Source organism: Cebus imitator, unplaced genomic scaffold, assembly GCF_001604975.1.
Source record: "Cebus imitator isolate Cc_AM_T3 unplaced genomic scaffold, Cebus_imitator-1.0 Scaffold193, whole genome shotgun sequence".
NCBI lineage: Eukaryota > Metazoa > Chordata > Mammalia > Primates > Cebidae > Cebus > Cebus imitator.
Window position 1 is genome coordinate 1669800 of NW_016107508.1, and position 15522 is coordinate 1685321.

Here is a 15522-nt window from a genome sequence, read left to right on the forward strand (position 1 = left end):
GAGTGCGCCCTACGGGTGCAGTACACGTGCTGGGAAGGGCGGGGGGGTGAGAGGCGGGCAGGAGGGGAGGAGTAGGGAGGCGAGAGCCGCGGGCTGGAGGCGCCACGGCCTCGCAGACGCAAGCGCCCGCAGCCGAGGAGCCGGAGAGAAAGTTCCCGGGGAGAGCTCGCCCCTGGGAGGGCCGACGTCGAGCCTGCTCGCCGCGAGGGTCTCAGGTCCGGCGCGTCCAGCCGACCTTCCCGCTGCGCGCACTCGGCTGCCCGGGCTCGGCTCGCCAGGAAGCAGGGGAGCATCGCCGGTTGGCAGCCGGGGCGGCCGCCGCCAAACTTGGAGGAGGAGGATGCTGAGAGTGGGCGCGGCGGCCCGGGGTGCAGGGGCGCACTGAGTGCTCCCACGGCGCTGCTGCCAGGGCTGTGGCCGGGCGAGCGGGCCGAGGTGGAGCGGGCAGGTAGCGGCTCCAGCGCCGGGACTGCGCCAGCCCTGCGAGCCCGGGCCGCCAGCGCCACCGTGCCGGCGTCGCCTTCTCGCCACGGAGCCATGGTGCGCGGAGCGCGCACGGCGCGCGCGGGACTCTGAGCTCCGGCCGCGCCGCGCGTCCCCACCTTCCCAAGGGGCTCCCCCGCCGACCTCTCCCGCGGGCCATGAGGCTTTGGCCTGGAGCTCCTCGCCTCTGAGCCGCGCACCGCCTGCTCCAGCCCCAGCGCCGCTCGGCCACTGATAGCACTCCGGCCGCTGAAGCTCCCCATCCTCTCCCAGGGACGGCACCAGGCGCTCCGGGATGGCGTTCCGCGGGACCCTTCGGCCGCTCAAAGTTCGCAGGAGGCGAGAGACGCTGCCGCAGCAAGTTGGCTTCGTGTGCGCGGTGCTGGCCCTGGTGTGCTGTGCGTCTGGCCTCTTCGGCAGCTTGGGTGGGTGTTGGTACGGGTCCTCTCTTCCCGGGGAGTTGGGGGCTTTGGCTGGGGAGTCTCGGGGCAGCTCCAAGATGTTTCCCTCTCCTTCCTCGGCAGCGTGGTCCCAAGGGTTCATCCAGTCTCCTCCTCTCCGGGCAGGTAGAGCACGCCCAGGAGGGCTGATGGACGCTCTGGGCGGTGGCGCCGGTTCCCCTGAGCTGCGCGCGGCCCCTCGGGGCTGAGGACGCGGCTGCCGGTGTGTGTTACTAAGACGAAAGCAAGAACCGCTTCTGTCCCGGGAGTGCGCCCGGAATGGGCAGCGCACCTGCGGGCTGCAGGCATGAATTCTCTTGGTCTGGGGTAGGCAAAACTGAGCGACCCGCTTTCCTATTCTGCAGAGCCGCAAGGATTGTGCTGTGGGTCTCTGGAAAACCCAGTTTCAGAGGCTGGGAACTGTGACTGCGTGTCGCCCCTGCCCCAGTTCAAAGGGGTGCCCTGAGGTGTTCTTCCCAAACCCTAAAAGCGTTGGGGCAGTCTGCCTCGGGGGATTTCCGTGTTTCACCATCGCTTTCTCAACTTCTCTTAAACCCCATGGAGGGAGAAGGCTGGTGTGTGGAGCCTCGACCCATGCCCCGTTCTCCAGCAAGAGGGATTTGGGAGTAGTTTAGGCTATACAAATTTCGGGTGGAGTGGGAAGAGAGAAGGAACTAATCAAAGAACTGTTTAGGGGAATATGACCCCATGTGTAAAGTTCAGGAAACATTCACTTCCCTAATCGCTTCATTTTAAGTTGATGCTGTGAACCTTTTAGTTTCATTTTTTTAATGTAAAAAAAATATAATAAAACAAATGCTGGTGATTTAACGACCAAGACATGGAGGTAAAGCGGGTGGTAGCTTCTTGAGCTGTTAGGAAGGCCAGCAACATCCAGAGACAATTTAGGGTTAAGGTTACACTGATAGGTAAAAATCAAGTGGAACTTCACATTTTCAAAATCACTGCCTTTCGAAATCTAAACTTTGTGATTTGAAGATCACAAGGGTTAAATGGTGGCTCTTTCCAATGAAACCCAGGAAGGTTATTTCGAATATCTTAGTATCTGGTGCTTTGCAATTGGGCAAGTCAGTGTTGGGTTATTTTTCCCCCTCAATTACACACCAGAAATAACAACATACCTAGAGGCTCTTAGATGTCAGCATTACAGAAGAGGTATTATTACCCAGCTGAAGCAGTGCACATCAGGAGAGGTAAATGAATACTTTGAAGGTCTTAAAGTGAAAATCATTTTTATTTGCTGGATCAGGAATTACCTTTAGGCATTTAAGTGTGTTTGGCTGTGGGCATCCACAAATTCTCTCTTGTTCAGTATGGCCCCTGGACCAGCAGAATCAGCACCATCTGGGAGCTTGTTAGTGCAGAATCCCAGGTCCCACCCCAGACCTGCTGAATCAGAATCTGAATTCTAACAAGATCCCCAGGTGATCCACGTGCACATTCAAGTGTGAGGAGCACTGGGCCAGCCTGCATCCGCCCTGCCCACCTGCTTCTGACTTTTACTATTCATTTGTAGTTCCTCCAGGGTAGGGGGCCCTCTGAGAGTGTCTTTTACTGGAAGAACACTTAAAGGATCACCTATCTAAACCATTTGTTGCACCTGTGAGGTGCTGAGACCACCTCAGTCTTGGCCAAGGTGCTGACCCATCTGGGACTAGAAACAATGAACTAGATCTAGGAAACAGACCATTGTATGTAAGCAGGTGATATTATACTTCCAATCATCCTATCAGTCCCGAAAGATGGCTCTGAATAGGCAAGCAGGGTTGTTGCTGACATAGCCAAATACACAAATGTAAAGTCATTTTGGAGATGCCACCATCACACTGACCTAATGGCATCTGTGACTTGTTTTCCAATCCAGGGCACAAAACAGCTGCTTCTAGCAAACGTTTCCTGCCAGACATGTGGAGAAATAGAAAGTTGATGGCCCCAGTGAATGGGACACAGACAGCCAAGAACTGCACAGATCCTGGTAAGAAATCGATTCTTCTCCGCCCTGTCTGCTAAGACATTTGGCCTGACCTGGAGATGGTGCTTATGTGGGCAGTTATGGCCAGAGCTGAGCGAGGTGGCTTATGGACCTGAGTGGGAAAGGGCGGCCATGAAGTGTTGAAAGGTAACAGAAAGACATTCGTCAATGGTGCTGCTAAGCAACTCAGTGCTTTCTTTATCCAGCAACTGAAAAGGTCACATTCAAGAGTTTAAAATGTTACTTTTTGTTCTCACAGTGTTCTTAAAAGCTAAGTGTTTTCCCTGCTCTCTGGATTTTGTTTGTGGCTTGAGATGCCTCCGTTTTCTTTCCCTTTTGCTCATTGTAGTCATTACTGGAGCTCTCACAGTGGCAGATCCAGCTGCTGTGGCAATAGTGTGTTGAGATGGCCCACCAGGGTCTGAGCATGCGTGGGCAGCTGCAGGGTAGGACATGCTGGGGTGCTGCGGCCATTTCTCTCCAATGGGAGTCTGCAGGGTATCATTCAGCCCTGGAGACTGATTCTGCTTGCCCCATTTTGATGTTCTTCTTCAGACTTTTCTTGGGGGTCTGAGTCAGTAGAAACCCAGAGGTGACATCTTGTCTGTTCTCCTGCCACAAGCAGGCTTTGCTTAAATGAGTGAAGAAGATTCTCAGGAGAAGAGAGCGTTATGGGTAGAGAGCAGAACTCACAGCCACTGCCCAGACCGCTGGCTGGGCACTTCTACGCTGGAGCTCTGGCTCCAGCCCTTAAGATCTTTGTGAGGAGGATCTGGGGGATGATACATTCATAAGCTCTTAGGGAACTGTGAGGTGTTAATATAGGTGGCTTTGCTACTGGATTGCTGGGCAGATCATATCATCTTTTTGGATCTCTGTTTTCTCACCTGTAAATGGGCAGAATAGTTGTCCATTGCAGGGTTGTTGGGAGGAACTGGGAAGGTTTTGTTTGGGACTGGGTATAAAAGGGGATAGAGCTCCAGGGCAAAGGAGCAGGGCTGGATGGCAGTCCCCATGTGTTTGATGGTCATACTCTATGAGGCAAGTCTCATCCCCATTTTACAGGTCAGGAAAGATTTAAGGAGAAAGCACAAGTTGCTCAAAGTCACACAACTCGTAAGAGGTGAGGCTGGCTTGAGAACATAGGCCTGTGTAACTTTGAGTGGCTCCCTGTGCTTAGGAGGGGGAGGCCTCCTGTCAAAGTTTTCATACTGTTTTTAGGACCATCAGCTTCCCTGCCCCCAGATGCCTTCTGAGAAGTCCACCAGGATGGACATGGTGGTGGACAAGTGCAGGCTTGCAGAGAAGGGCTGGGATTCCCTTGGACACTGGGTGATTCTACCTGTCCAGGTGATCTAGCAAGCGTAGGTGCTCATCCTGTCATTCCCACCCCCAGGGTGTCTCCTCTCATCAGCCAGACTGGTGGACATGTGAGCCAACTGACAAATGGCAAGGGTCATTGGCGCCACACTAAACGTGCATGAGGCCAAGGATGGTTAATGCTGGGGGCTGTTCCCACCCATTCCGGGCACTAGAAATGCTGGAATTGGCACCATCCCCATGGGAAAACTTTGCTATTCTGGGTAAAGAATCAGGGTTTGGGAATATTTAGCTGGTTTAAAGCTTGCTGGTGCCCTCATCTTGGGCTGGCCACGCCCTCCTCTGGTGACTTCTGTCGTACATAGCCTGAGTATGTTGGCTTAGACAGGGACCCCCTTCTTATGATAGAGTCCTCGTATGCCCCATTGTGGGCCCTGTGACTATCTTCAGCTGTCTGATTAAAAATCATTCAATTAATGAATAAAGCATCTGTTCTATTCGACAGGAAGGCCTTACCTTGTCCCTTTTGTGGAGAGGGAAGTAGAGGGAACTTGATAGTATCTTTAAAAATAGTTAACTTTTGCATTATGCTTTATATTGACTGTTTCCAGAATATAGCCTGGATCATAGAAAGGACTCTGTAAATATTGGTCAAATGATGGAATGAAAGTGCATTTTGATGTATCACACTTTTTTTTTTTTTTTTTTTTTTTTTTTTGAGATGAAGCCTTGCTCTGTCACTCAAGCTGGAATGCAGTGGCACAGTATCGGCTCACTGCAATCTCCACCTCCTCGGTTCAAGCGATTCTCTGGCCTCAGCCTCCTGAGTAGCTGGGACTACAGGCGCATGCCACTATGCCCAACTAATTTTTGTATTTTCTGAAGAGATGGAGTTTCACTGTGTTAGCCAGGCTGGTCTCAAACTCCTGACCTCGTGATCTGCCAGCCTCAGCCTCCCAAAGTGCTGGGATTACAGGCATGAGCCACCATGCCCAGCCTATATCACACATTTTCATCCTGATCTTGTTTTTGCCAAGACAAGATACACAAAGCTCAGAAGTGTAGTGGCTTCCTAAGATCTCTTGGGGAGCTGGAACATACTGGGGCCACCTGGCTCCAGATGCCAGGCTTCTCCCTAGCCCTGCACAGCCCCCAGCTCTCCTCTCAGGCCAGGTGGGGGCTGTGGCCAGCCTTCCCTTCCAGCATCTTCCTCCCTGTCCTATGGGAATCTCTGCCCTCTTTTCATTTCACGAGTCTATATAGCAAGCACCTGCTGGTGTGTGGCCAGCTCTGTTGTGGACACGTATTGGGGAGTATAAAGTGCAAACTCCTGTCATTGAGTAACTTAGAGTAGAAAGAACAAGATCTCAACACAGGGAAAGCTAGGTGACATTGGGGGACTCCAGAGGCTCCTCAGTGAGCAACCCTGCAGGAGGCACTGCAGGTGCCCAGAGGAGGTTGAGCTGGCCCAGTGTCTTTCAGAAGTCACCCAGTGATTTCTGTGTAGCCTGGGGGAGTAGACGAGGCAGGCCATTTATAGTTGCCATGACAGAACTGGGTTTAGCAGAAATAGAAATTTAGTGGCTCAGTAATTGGCGGTGTGAGACCAAAGGTTACAAGGTATCCATGGCTCTGTTTCTCCCTCTCTGGGCTCACTTATCTTCTAGCATGGGAAGGCAGTTACCACTGACCCAGCCTTATGTCCTCCCAGACTCAAATATGCTGAGGCTGAGCAGCTTCTGCAGAAGCCGGGAAGTTCTGTTGGCTTGGGTTAGCTTGGGCTGCATGACCACCCTTGCAGATTGATCTGGGCAAGGGAGTGCTGGTCCTAGGACTGGCTTAGACCTTGGTCACAGGCCATGCCTCTGGAGAGAGGGGACTGAAGCTGCCATGCCTACCACCAGAATTCCACCTTGGAGTCCCTGACGTTAGGTACCTGGGGAGCAAATACTCAATTCTTACACCTCTTCCCCCTGGGTTCCCATCCTGGGGCTTCCTGAGATAATGAAGGCTAGATTAGAGGTTCAAGTGAGAGTTTCAGGGTGTGACAGGCAGTACCATCTGATGGCTGCCTCCCTTCTGTACAGTTGGTGGGGTTTCCTCATAAAGAATTGCAGGGCGTTTTGCATCCTCTTCAGGCTCAGCTTTAGGCTCGCCTCCATGAATTGGAGGACACCTCATCCAGTAGAGCTTTCAGGGATGTTGGAAGATGGAGCTTTAAAGGCTCCCTCCCGTGCTGAGGCACCCCTTAGATTGCGTGTCCCGCAAACATTAGCTCACATCTCCATAAGAACCTCCAGTGTGTCTTTATCACCTGTGCCTTCTCATGCTCATCTTTACCTGTGAGAGGAATAACTTTGTTTTCCAAAAACATGAATGGGACCCTGCTGTAGTCTTTCTGAAGACTCTACATGGAAAATGGGCTCTGCCTGGGTTGTATCCACAGGTCTTGGTGGTAGCGTTTTGATCTCACTATTGGTGTTTCAGCATAAGCACCTGGTCACCACCCCACCCCTCCCGTCCCCTCCCTTCCCCCTTTATTACTCTGTGTTTTTGTTTGTTTTTGTTTTGTTTTTGTCACTTGGTCACCCAGGCTGGAATGCAGTGGTGTGATCATGGCCCATGGCAGCCTCTACCACCCTGGCTCAAGTGCTTCTCCTGCCCTAGCCTCCCGAGAAGCTGGGACCACAGGCTATTTTTTTATTTTTTGTAGAGGTAGGGTTTTGCCATGTGGCCCAGGGTGGTCTAAAACTCCTCTGCTCAAGTAATCCTTCTGCCTCCACCTCCAAACTGCTGGGACTACAGGTTTGAGCCACCATGTCCTGCTCCCTATGTTGTTTTTATGTTTTTATGACATATATCACTATCTACCATAACTCACTTCATTGCTGTGTATCTGCCCTTGAGGGCTACCTCTTCTGTGGCGAGAAGAGCAGTTCTTAATGCTGGCTGCATATTTAGATCACCTCAAGAGCTTTGTAGGAATTTTCTAAAATGCCCAGGCCCCCCTCCCAGAGTGTCTGATTTCATTGGTTTGGGGGAGGGCCCAGGAATCAATACTTTTTAAGAGCACCCCAGGCAATTTCAGGAGGAAGCCAGAGGTGGTTCTCACTGGGCTGGAGACCTTACTGCTCAGCACAGGGGCCTCACCTGGGAGCTTGTCAGGAATGCAGAGTCTTGGGCCCCCTGAATCAGAAGTGGCATCCTGAAGAGACGCCCAGGTGGCTCTCTGAGCTAGAGCACTGCTGGACACTTGGGAGGATGCTGAACAAAAGCAATTCAAACAAAAATGTGAAAGTTAACACTTGTTTAATGGAACCATTTTCCTAAAAACTATTTTTTTTTTAATGTAGAAAGGCTTTAACAAAATCTGCTTTATTTTTGCTCAATGTTGTCTATGGAAAATTTATAATTAATTTTTCCCTAGAGATCTGAAGGCAAAACATGGGCCTCTAGACCTTAAATGTTTATTTTCATGGCCTGTGCAGAGCAAGCACTGAAGAAGGGAAGTAGATCTCTCCATGACGCATGTATGAAGTAGGAACGAGTGGCAGTGACTCTGAGTCCCTTGAGGACGCTCAGCTCAGGCTGCTTTAGCAAAATATCATAGGATCGCTCAAACAACAGGCATTTCTTTCTCATGGTTGTGGAGGCTGGCAAGTCCAAGGTCAAGGGGTCTGGTGAGGGCTCTCTACTTGGCTTGCAGATGGCCACCTTCTCGCTGTGCTCAGAGTGGCAGAAAGAGACAGCACACAGTCTCTCTTTGTCCTCTTACAAGAGTGCTAATCCCTCATGACCTCTTCTAACCCTAATTACCTCCCCAAAGCCCGACCTCCAGCTAGCATCATATTGGGAGTTAAGGCTCCAAACTGTGAATTTGTAGGGGACTCAAACATTCGGTCTATATAAGGAAACAATGAGTTTCCATGCATCACCTGGAATATTCGAAGACAGCTGAGAATGGACCTAGTGCGTCTCAATCTTGGCCTGTAAGTGAGAGACGCCAGGGGGACTTGAAAAGCACTGATGCCTGGGCCCAGCCCCAACCTGCAAAATCAGAAGCAGTGACAGATGCGTTCTGTGGCTGACTTTTGGAGCATCTGGGAACCATACTCTTTCTGTCCAGATCTTCCAGGATGGGCTCCTGCCTGTCATTGCTGCTTTCACAGGCTTTCCCTGGCCACCCAGTCCAAAGTAGTCCTCTGAGTTGCTGGCTGTCTTGGCTTCTTGTTTTAGTTCCTTGAGGGTGCTAATTCTTAATTAATTAATTAATTCTAAAAAAATGAGACAGGGTCTCACTGTGTCACTCAGGCTGGAGTGCCGTGGTACGATCTCGGTTTACTGCAGCCTTGACCTCCCAGGCTCAAGCCATCTGCCCACCTGAGCCTCCCAAATAGGTGGGATTATAGGCACACACCATCATGCCTGTCTAATTTTTGTATTTTCAGTAGAGACGGGGTTTTGCCATGTTACCCAGGCTGGTTTCAAACTCCTAAGCTCCAGCAATCCATCTGCCTTGGCCTCCCAAAATGCCAGGATTACAGGTGTGAGCCACCACACATGGCCCACAGGCACTAATTCTATCCACTATTGTATTACCTGCTTTCCCTAACTAGACTATAAAGGGGGAAAGCCTTGTTTGCATTTTAAAACCATAGTATGTGCCTCACTTTTTCCATCTGTAAAATAAGGGTGATAATTACTGTTGCTATTAACTCGAACAAACCTGGGTCACTTACATGTGGATTTTTTTTCTGTCTCTGCCACCCCTGAGACAGCAAGACCACCCCCTCCTCTTTCTCCTTTCAACATGGAGATGATGATGAGGAAGACCATTAGATGATCTGCTTCCACTTACTGAATATATTTTCTCTTCCTTGTGATTTTCTTAATAAAAATTTTCCTCTAGCTTGCTCTGTTGTAAGGATACAATGTGTAATACATGTGACATATATAATGTGTGTTAAACAGACCAGATGTGGTGGCTCATACCTGTAATCCCAGCACTTCGAGCGGCTGAGGCAGGTGGATCACTTGAGATCAGGAGTTTGAGAACAGACTGGCCAATATGTTGAAACCCCATTTCTACTGAAAATACAAAAAAATTAGCTGGACATTGGCTGGGCACAGTGGCTCATGCCTGTAATCCCAGCACTTTAGGGGCCAAGGTGGGCAGATCACAAGGCCAAGAGATCAAGACCATCCTGGCCAACATGGTGAAACCCTGTTTCTTCGAAAAATACAAAAATTAGCTGGGCATGGTGGCATTCACCTGTAGTCACAGCTACTCAGAAGGCTGAGGCAGGAGAATTGCTTGAATCCAGGAGGCAGAGGTTACAGTGAGCCGAGATCATGCCATTGCACTCCAGCCTGGGTAACAAGAGCGAAACTCTGTCTCAAAAAAAAAATTAGCTGGGCATGGTGGTGGGTGCCTGTAGTCCCAGCTATGAAAAAAATCAAAAAAATTTGTTTCCAGAAGACAAAAGAATAAGTGTGTGGCAAGATGTTTACTTATTAACTTGCCCTCAGAAAATTTAGCTGACAAACAGTTTTTCAGTACTTACCATACACAGGCATCGTATCATCTTTGGGGTAAGCAGATGAAAAAGTGATAACAAAGAGAGAAGCTAGTGTCTGAGCATGTAGCCTGGGCCAGACACTGTTTTAAGTGCTGATAGGTATTTAGATTCATTTTGTTCCAACAATCCTCTGAAGTGGAGGTCTAGTTGACCCTTGAACAAATCAGGCATTAGTGGTGCCAATCCCCCTCTCAGTTGAAAATCTATTAAGATATATAACTTTTTTTTTCTTTTTTATCCCAGGCAGCATTGAAGGAAATGTATAACTTTTTTTTAGATAGGATCTCACTCTGTTACCCAGATCTCAAGTGCTCCCCATGATGCCCAGCTAATTTTTTAATTATTTGAGAGACAGGGTCTCCCTGCGTTGCCCTGGGCTGAAGTAATCCTCCTGCCTTAGCTTCATAAAGTTCTGGGATCACAGGCATGGGTCACCATGCCTGGCCTGTGTATAACTTTTTTTTTCTTTTGAGACGGAATCTCTGTCACCAGGCTGGAGTGCAGTGGCACGATCTCAGTTCGCTGCAACCTCTGCCTCCCGGGTTCAAGCAACTCTCCTGCCTCAGCCTCCCGAGGAGCTGAGATGACAGGTGCCCACCACCACACCGGGCTAATTCTTGTATTTTTAGTAGAGATGGGGATTTTGCCATGATGGCCAGGTTGATCTCGAACTCCTGGCTTCAAACGATTTTCCTGCTTTGGCCTCCCAAAGTGCTGGGATTACAGGCATGAGCCACCATGCCCAGCCCCGCTCCTGAGACTGAATAAGTGGTTCATTCTCCACTGTGTGACCCTTGTTGGTTTGGGTTTCCAACGTCCTATACCCCATGTTAAAAAAGAAGAGACGGAGAGGGGCTTGATTTCCCTGTTGTGGGAGGGATTTAAATCCTCCTTTAGAATTTGCTTTATTGTGCTTGGTTTTCCTTCTTCCAAATACATCTGAGATGCCTGAGCTGTGTGTCCACAGAAGATAGGCCGGGAGAAGTGGGCTGATACGGGGTGCTAAGGAGGGGCTGCAAAGAAAGGTGCTTTGTAGCATTTCAAGGAGCAGAGGAGACAGATGCAGGCACTAGCTGGAGAATCTTCTGTGATTAGCTTGGTTCTAATCCAATCTTACTTTTTAATATGTACCAGGCTGGTGTAAAGGAGGTCTGGTGGGGGTGGGACCCTGGGCACAGGAGCTGGCACTGTGGCTGGGCTAGGAGAAGATGAGATCACTAAGCAGATGCCCTCAGGGGTGGGCCTCTGTAGACACCCCTGTGCAGGGAGCAGAGGTGGAGAAAACACGAGAAATCAAGAGAAGGGCGAGGGGCCCAGAGCTGCAAAAAGGACATCCGGACAAGTGGGTGGGGAGGTGCAGTGGCACTGGCAGCAAGAAGTGTCTGGATTCTGAGCAAACGTCTGTTGGAATGATGCTTCAGTGGGCTTGGGAGACAAGTCACACATCAAATTTTAAAGTCTTTACGTAAAACAAAATTTGAATTAGAAAAGCAAGAATTGAATTTACTGCGGGCAGGGAGATCACAGTTCCATTCCTTTCCCAGACAGCAGGGGCAGGATTTCCAGCCTGGAGAGGGCCTTTCCTGAGGAGGGCAACCCCTGGAGGGCTGGGCAGCTTCTTGGGGGAAACTGTCACCAACCATATTGGACAGCCACAGACTGGCACAGCTCCCAGTCTGATTACAAACAAAGGCTGAGGAAGATGGCAGCTGTCCTCACTGTGCCCACTCATGGGGATGGAGTGCGATGTTATATAGTGGATCAGTGGCTTGGGAGCGGAAGGTCTGAGTTCTAGTATGGGTTGTTCCCAGAGCCTGCCTGCTGGAATCTAGCGGTGGTTGTCTCTCTCCCTCTCTCTTTCTTAACAAAAGGAAGCTGCACTGAATAAGTACAAAGGTTTTCAGCAGCCAGAAAAGGCTCCTTCCTGTCCATCTGTCTTGGAGATGGTAGTTGGACGTGGCAAAGGCAGATGTAAGGGTCTGAGTCCCAGCTCACCCCTTACTGGCCATGTGACTCTGGACAAGTTACATAATCTCTCTAAGCATCAGGATTTCTCTTTTGTAAAATGAGGATAGCAGCTCTTCCTACCAGTCTCACAGTGCTGCGGTGTTACACCACATGCCATGTGGAAGTATTTGAACCATGCAGAGCCCATGGTAGCTGCCATCGTCATCGTTGTCGTCATGATCGTCATTGCTAAATCCAAGGTGCTCTGTGTTGGGTGCTATTCTAAGCACTCTTCAGGTGTTACTTGCTTCTCGTAACAACTCTGAAGGCAGATGCTGTCCTCAGTTTGCTGATGAAGTAAAAGAAACCCAAACTAGTCCAAGTCACTCAGACAACAAAAAGCAGAGCCAGTGGTATGTGTTTGTTTTTAATTAATAGCTTTATTGTTAGAACAGTTGTAGGTTTACAGAAAAATTTAGCAGGAAAGACAGAGTTCTTATGTTACCCCTCCATCCTCACAGTTTCCCCTATTTTTGATACCTTGTGTTACAGTGTATTGCAATATATTACAATGTGTTACAATTATTGATACCTCATTACAATGATGAGTCAATACTGATACATTGTTATTAACTATGTCCACCGTTTACAATAGGGCTTCCTCCTTGTGTGGTAAGTGCCATGGTTGGTTTTTTTTTTTTTTTTTTTTTTTTTTTTTTTGAGATGGAGTTTCACTCTTGTTGCCCAGGCTGGAGTGCAATGGCATGATTTTGGCTCACTGCAACCTCTGCCTCCTGGGTTCAAGCAATTCTCCTGCCTTAAACTCCCAAGTAGCTGGGATTACAGGCATGTGCCACTATGCATGGCTAATTTTTGTTTTTTTTGTTGTTTTTTTTTTAGTAGAGACTAAAGAAAAATGTTTCACCATGTTGGTCAGGCTGGTCTTGAACACCTGACCTCAGGTGATCTGCCTGCCTCAGCCTCCCAAAGTGCGGAGCCACCATGCCTTGCCCTCATGCCATGGGTTTTGATAGATGTATGATGTCACTTATCTGCCATTATGGTATCATGCAGAATAGTTTTACTACCCCCCAAATCCTTTGTGGGGCAAGATTTTTAATTCAGGAGGTCTGAATTGTGATTCCTATATTCTTATTCATAATTATTCATAAATGGGGTAGAAAAAGACAAACTAGAGATCAGAACTTCTGTAGGAGATTCCAGCATGTCACTGCCCATCTGAGAAACGGAGAATGCCCTGTCCACTGTAGCAGCAAACACCTGTGTGGACCATGCTTCTTGGTATGTTTCTAATGCCAATTTGTTTGCAATCAGAAGTTTTTTTTGGCCTCATCCAAATGATCAGGGCTATCTGCTAGCTATCTCTCCTCTTTGCTGGGCCATCCGGTGCCCCCAACTTGCAGATTCTCCGCTGCCGATGCATCGTGGCCTACCGCAATCTAGAAAGCGCCCACTCGGCTTCCTCTGGAACTCTGAGGAAGGTTCCTGCCTGAGTTAAAAATGGAAATTATAAAGCATTGCCATGTGTTGCCTTGGGTGAAAGAGATCCAGCCGTTCGATGCAACAGAAAAGTTGAATGCTTGAAAAGGGATTTTTTTTTAAATTTAACATTGTCCATTATTGAAGAGGCCTTTGGAACATGGCATTTTACTAAAAAGGAATACAAATAAATCTGCTGGAATAATTTACTGCTCCTGCTGAAAAAGCAGTGGATGTCCCCCTTGGGAAAGGAACAGAGGTCATTGTGTGGCTGAGAACAAAAGAGCTCCCTGCCCAGGGGGTCTTCCCATTGGCGGTGGGAACGCATGGCTGCCTGGTTTCTGGTCTTACAGCTTCCTTTGCTAATTCAGCACAGTGCATGATTCCAGCCCTGAGTCTCCTAGTAATTGCCCAAGAAATTAAATGGGCAGTGTGTGCTTCTTAAATGTCCACACACCCTGTACTATATCAGGCTCTGAAGCTGGAAGGGACCCTCCCTACTGTCAGGTAGCACGGGAAGACAGGCCAGGGCTCAAAAACCAGACCAAGCCACCTGCTGCAAATACCATAGTGCGGGATCTCCCTAGGGAGGGTGCCACAGAGGAGAGTCTGGTGGTTCAGGGCAAGGGTGCCCTCCCTGGAGCAGACGATGTCTGAGCCTGGCCTCAAAGGGTAGGTGGAGGCTGTGGAAGGATATTTAGGCAGACAGCACTGTGCACCTGAAACCGCTCCTTGAGAAATCGCAGCATCATCTACTGTACCTGGAGGAACACTTGCTAGCAACCACCGTGTCTTGCTCATTGGCTGTCTGAGGGGAAAGAGAAAACAAACACCTCCTAAGATTACCAGGCACAATAGTAAGTAATTAGGCTTTGGGGATTTATCAAGGAGTCAGTGCTCAACTAGGGCTACGCCTGGATCAGATTACTTGGATTTTTTTTAAAGCATGGGGAGGGGGTGGCAGTGATGCCTGGGAGATGCCAGCTACCTGCTCTGGCCCAGGAGGAAGTTGGCAAAGTGGTTCTCAATAATCCACAGTTGGGGCAGTCTCCCCAGTTGACAGGCTCTGCTTGGCTTAGTATCAGCCTATGGCAGATTGCAAGGATAAAAACGTAGGTATTTGCCATTCTTTCCCTTCTTGCCTTTGAGCTCCTTGAGGGCAGGGACTATGTCCTCTTTGTCCTTGGCTCTAGAGGTGAAACTAGAGTCAGACATAGACTCAGCTTACAGCGAAAGGTGACTGGATGGACAGAGTCCCTCATCATACCCATCAGGGAGCTGTGCTCCCACAGAAGTGGCAACTCTCTCCCTGGCTGGCCCCTGTAGCCTGTCGGTGCCTTGGGGAAGATGAGGAAACCCAGAAGGAGTTAAGTGTTAGAGCTCAAAGAACATGGTCCCTGGCGCTAAACCATCTGGTTTCCAATTCTGCCACTGCCCTTGCTATATCTCTGTGACCTTGAGCAGGTGATTTTGCCTTTTAACCCAAGGAAAGGGGCAGAGTAGGTTTCATTCACTGATGTATCTGCCTGGCACTCAATAAGAGTGTGTGTGCATGCAAGTGCTGGCACACACGTATGTGCTCCTGGAGGTCAGATGGTATCATTATCTCAGGGTTATGAGCACTGACTTGTGTTAATCTCCTTAAAGTGCTTACAGGAGTGCCTGGCATGAGACTGAGCACTATACAAGTGTTTCTGAAGCTGCAATTACCTCTTAAAGAGGACTGAAATTGAAGTATAACTTCACAGTGTAAATTTTTGGAGCCGCCCTCTGATAAAGGCTGGAGACTGAATTTTACAAGTTCAGCATTTGCTTCATTTGTAAAGTTAGAAACAAATATCTGAGCTTATATTTGCTTGTTATTAATTCCTTGAGGACAAGAAGCTGTTGACCCTTCACATGGCTGACACCAAGAGATGACCCAGATTATGTGGGGCACAGTGGTACTCAGTGTGTTTGTTCTAGATCTCATCCTTTCTGTCTGTGATGTGGGACCTGGTGAATGAGAGCTGGAATTTGGAGAGCCTGCATTCTGGCCCTGACACAGCCTGATTTCCTACAAGCTATTCTGTCTATCTGAGCCTTAATTCCTGTCTGTGAAATGGGTGTAATGATGATGTGGTTTGCCCTACAGGTTTTTAAGGATGAAGTGCCAAGTGCTATGCAAATAGGATTACTGTTGTTTGCATGACACTAATAGATGTTTAACCCTTTGGAGACATCCCTCTTTTTTTTTTTTTTTTTTTTTTTTTTTTTTTTT

The 15522-nt window shown here is 49.0% G+C and overlaps 1 protein-coding gene across 3 annotated transcripts in view; it reads left to right on the forward strand.

Annotated features, from left to right (window-relative positions):
* Positions 1-544: 544 nt before the first annotated feature.
* Positions 545-15522, forward strand: part of SLC24A4 (solute carrier family 24 member 4) — a 170290-nt gene continuing 155312 nt past the window's right edge. For all 3 annotated transcript variants that reach the window (XM_017546968.2, XM_017546969.2, XM_037745165.1), the window contains exons 1-2: positions 545-908; positions 2809-2919. In XM_017546968.2, coding sequence (XP_017402457.1) covers positions 779-908; positions 2809-2919 — 241 coding nt within the window. In that variant the 5' untranslated portion in view covers positions 545-778. The remainder of the gene's footprint in view (positions 909-2808; positions 2920-15522) is intronic.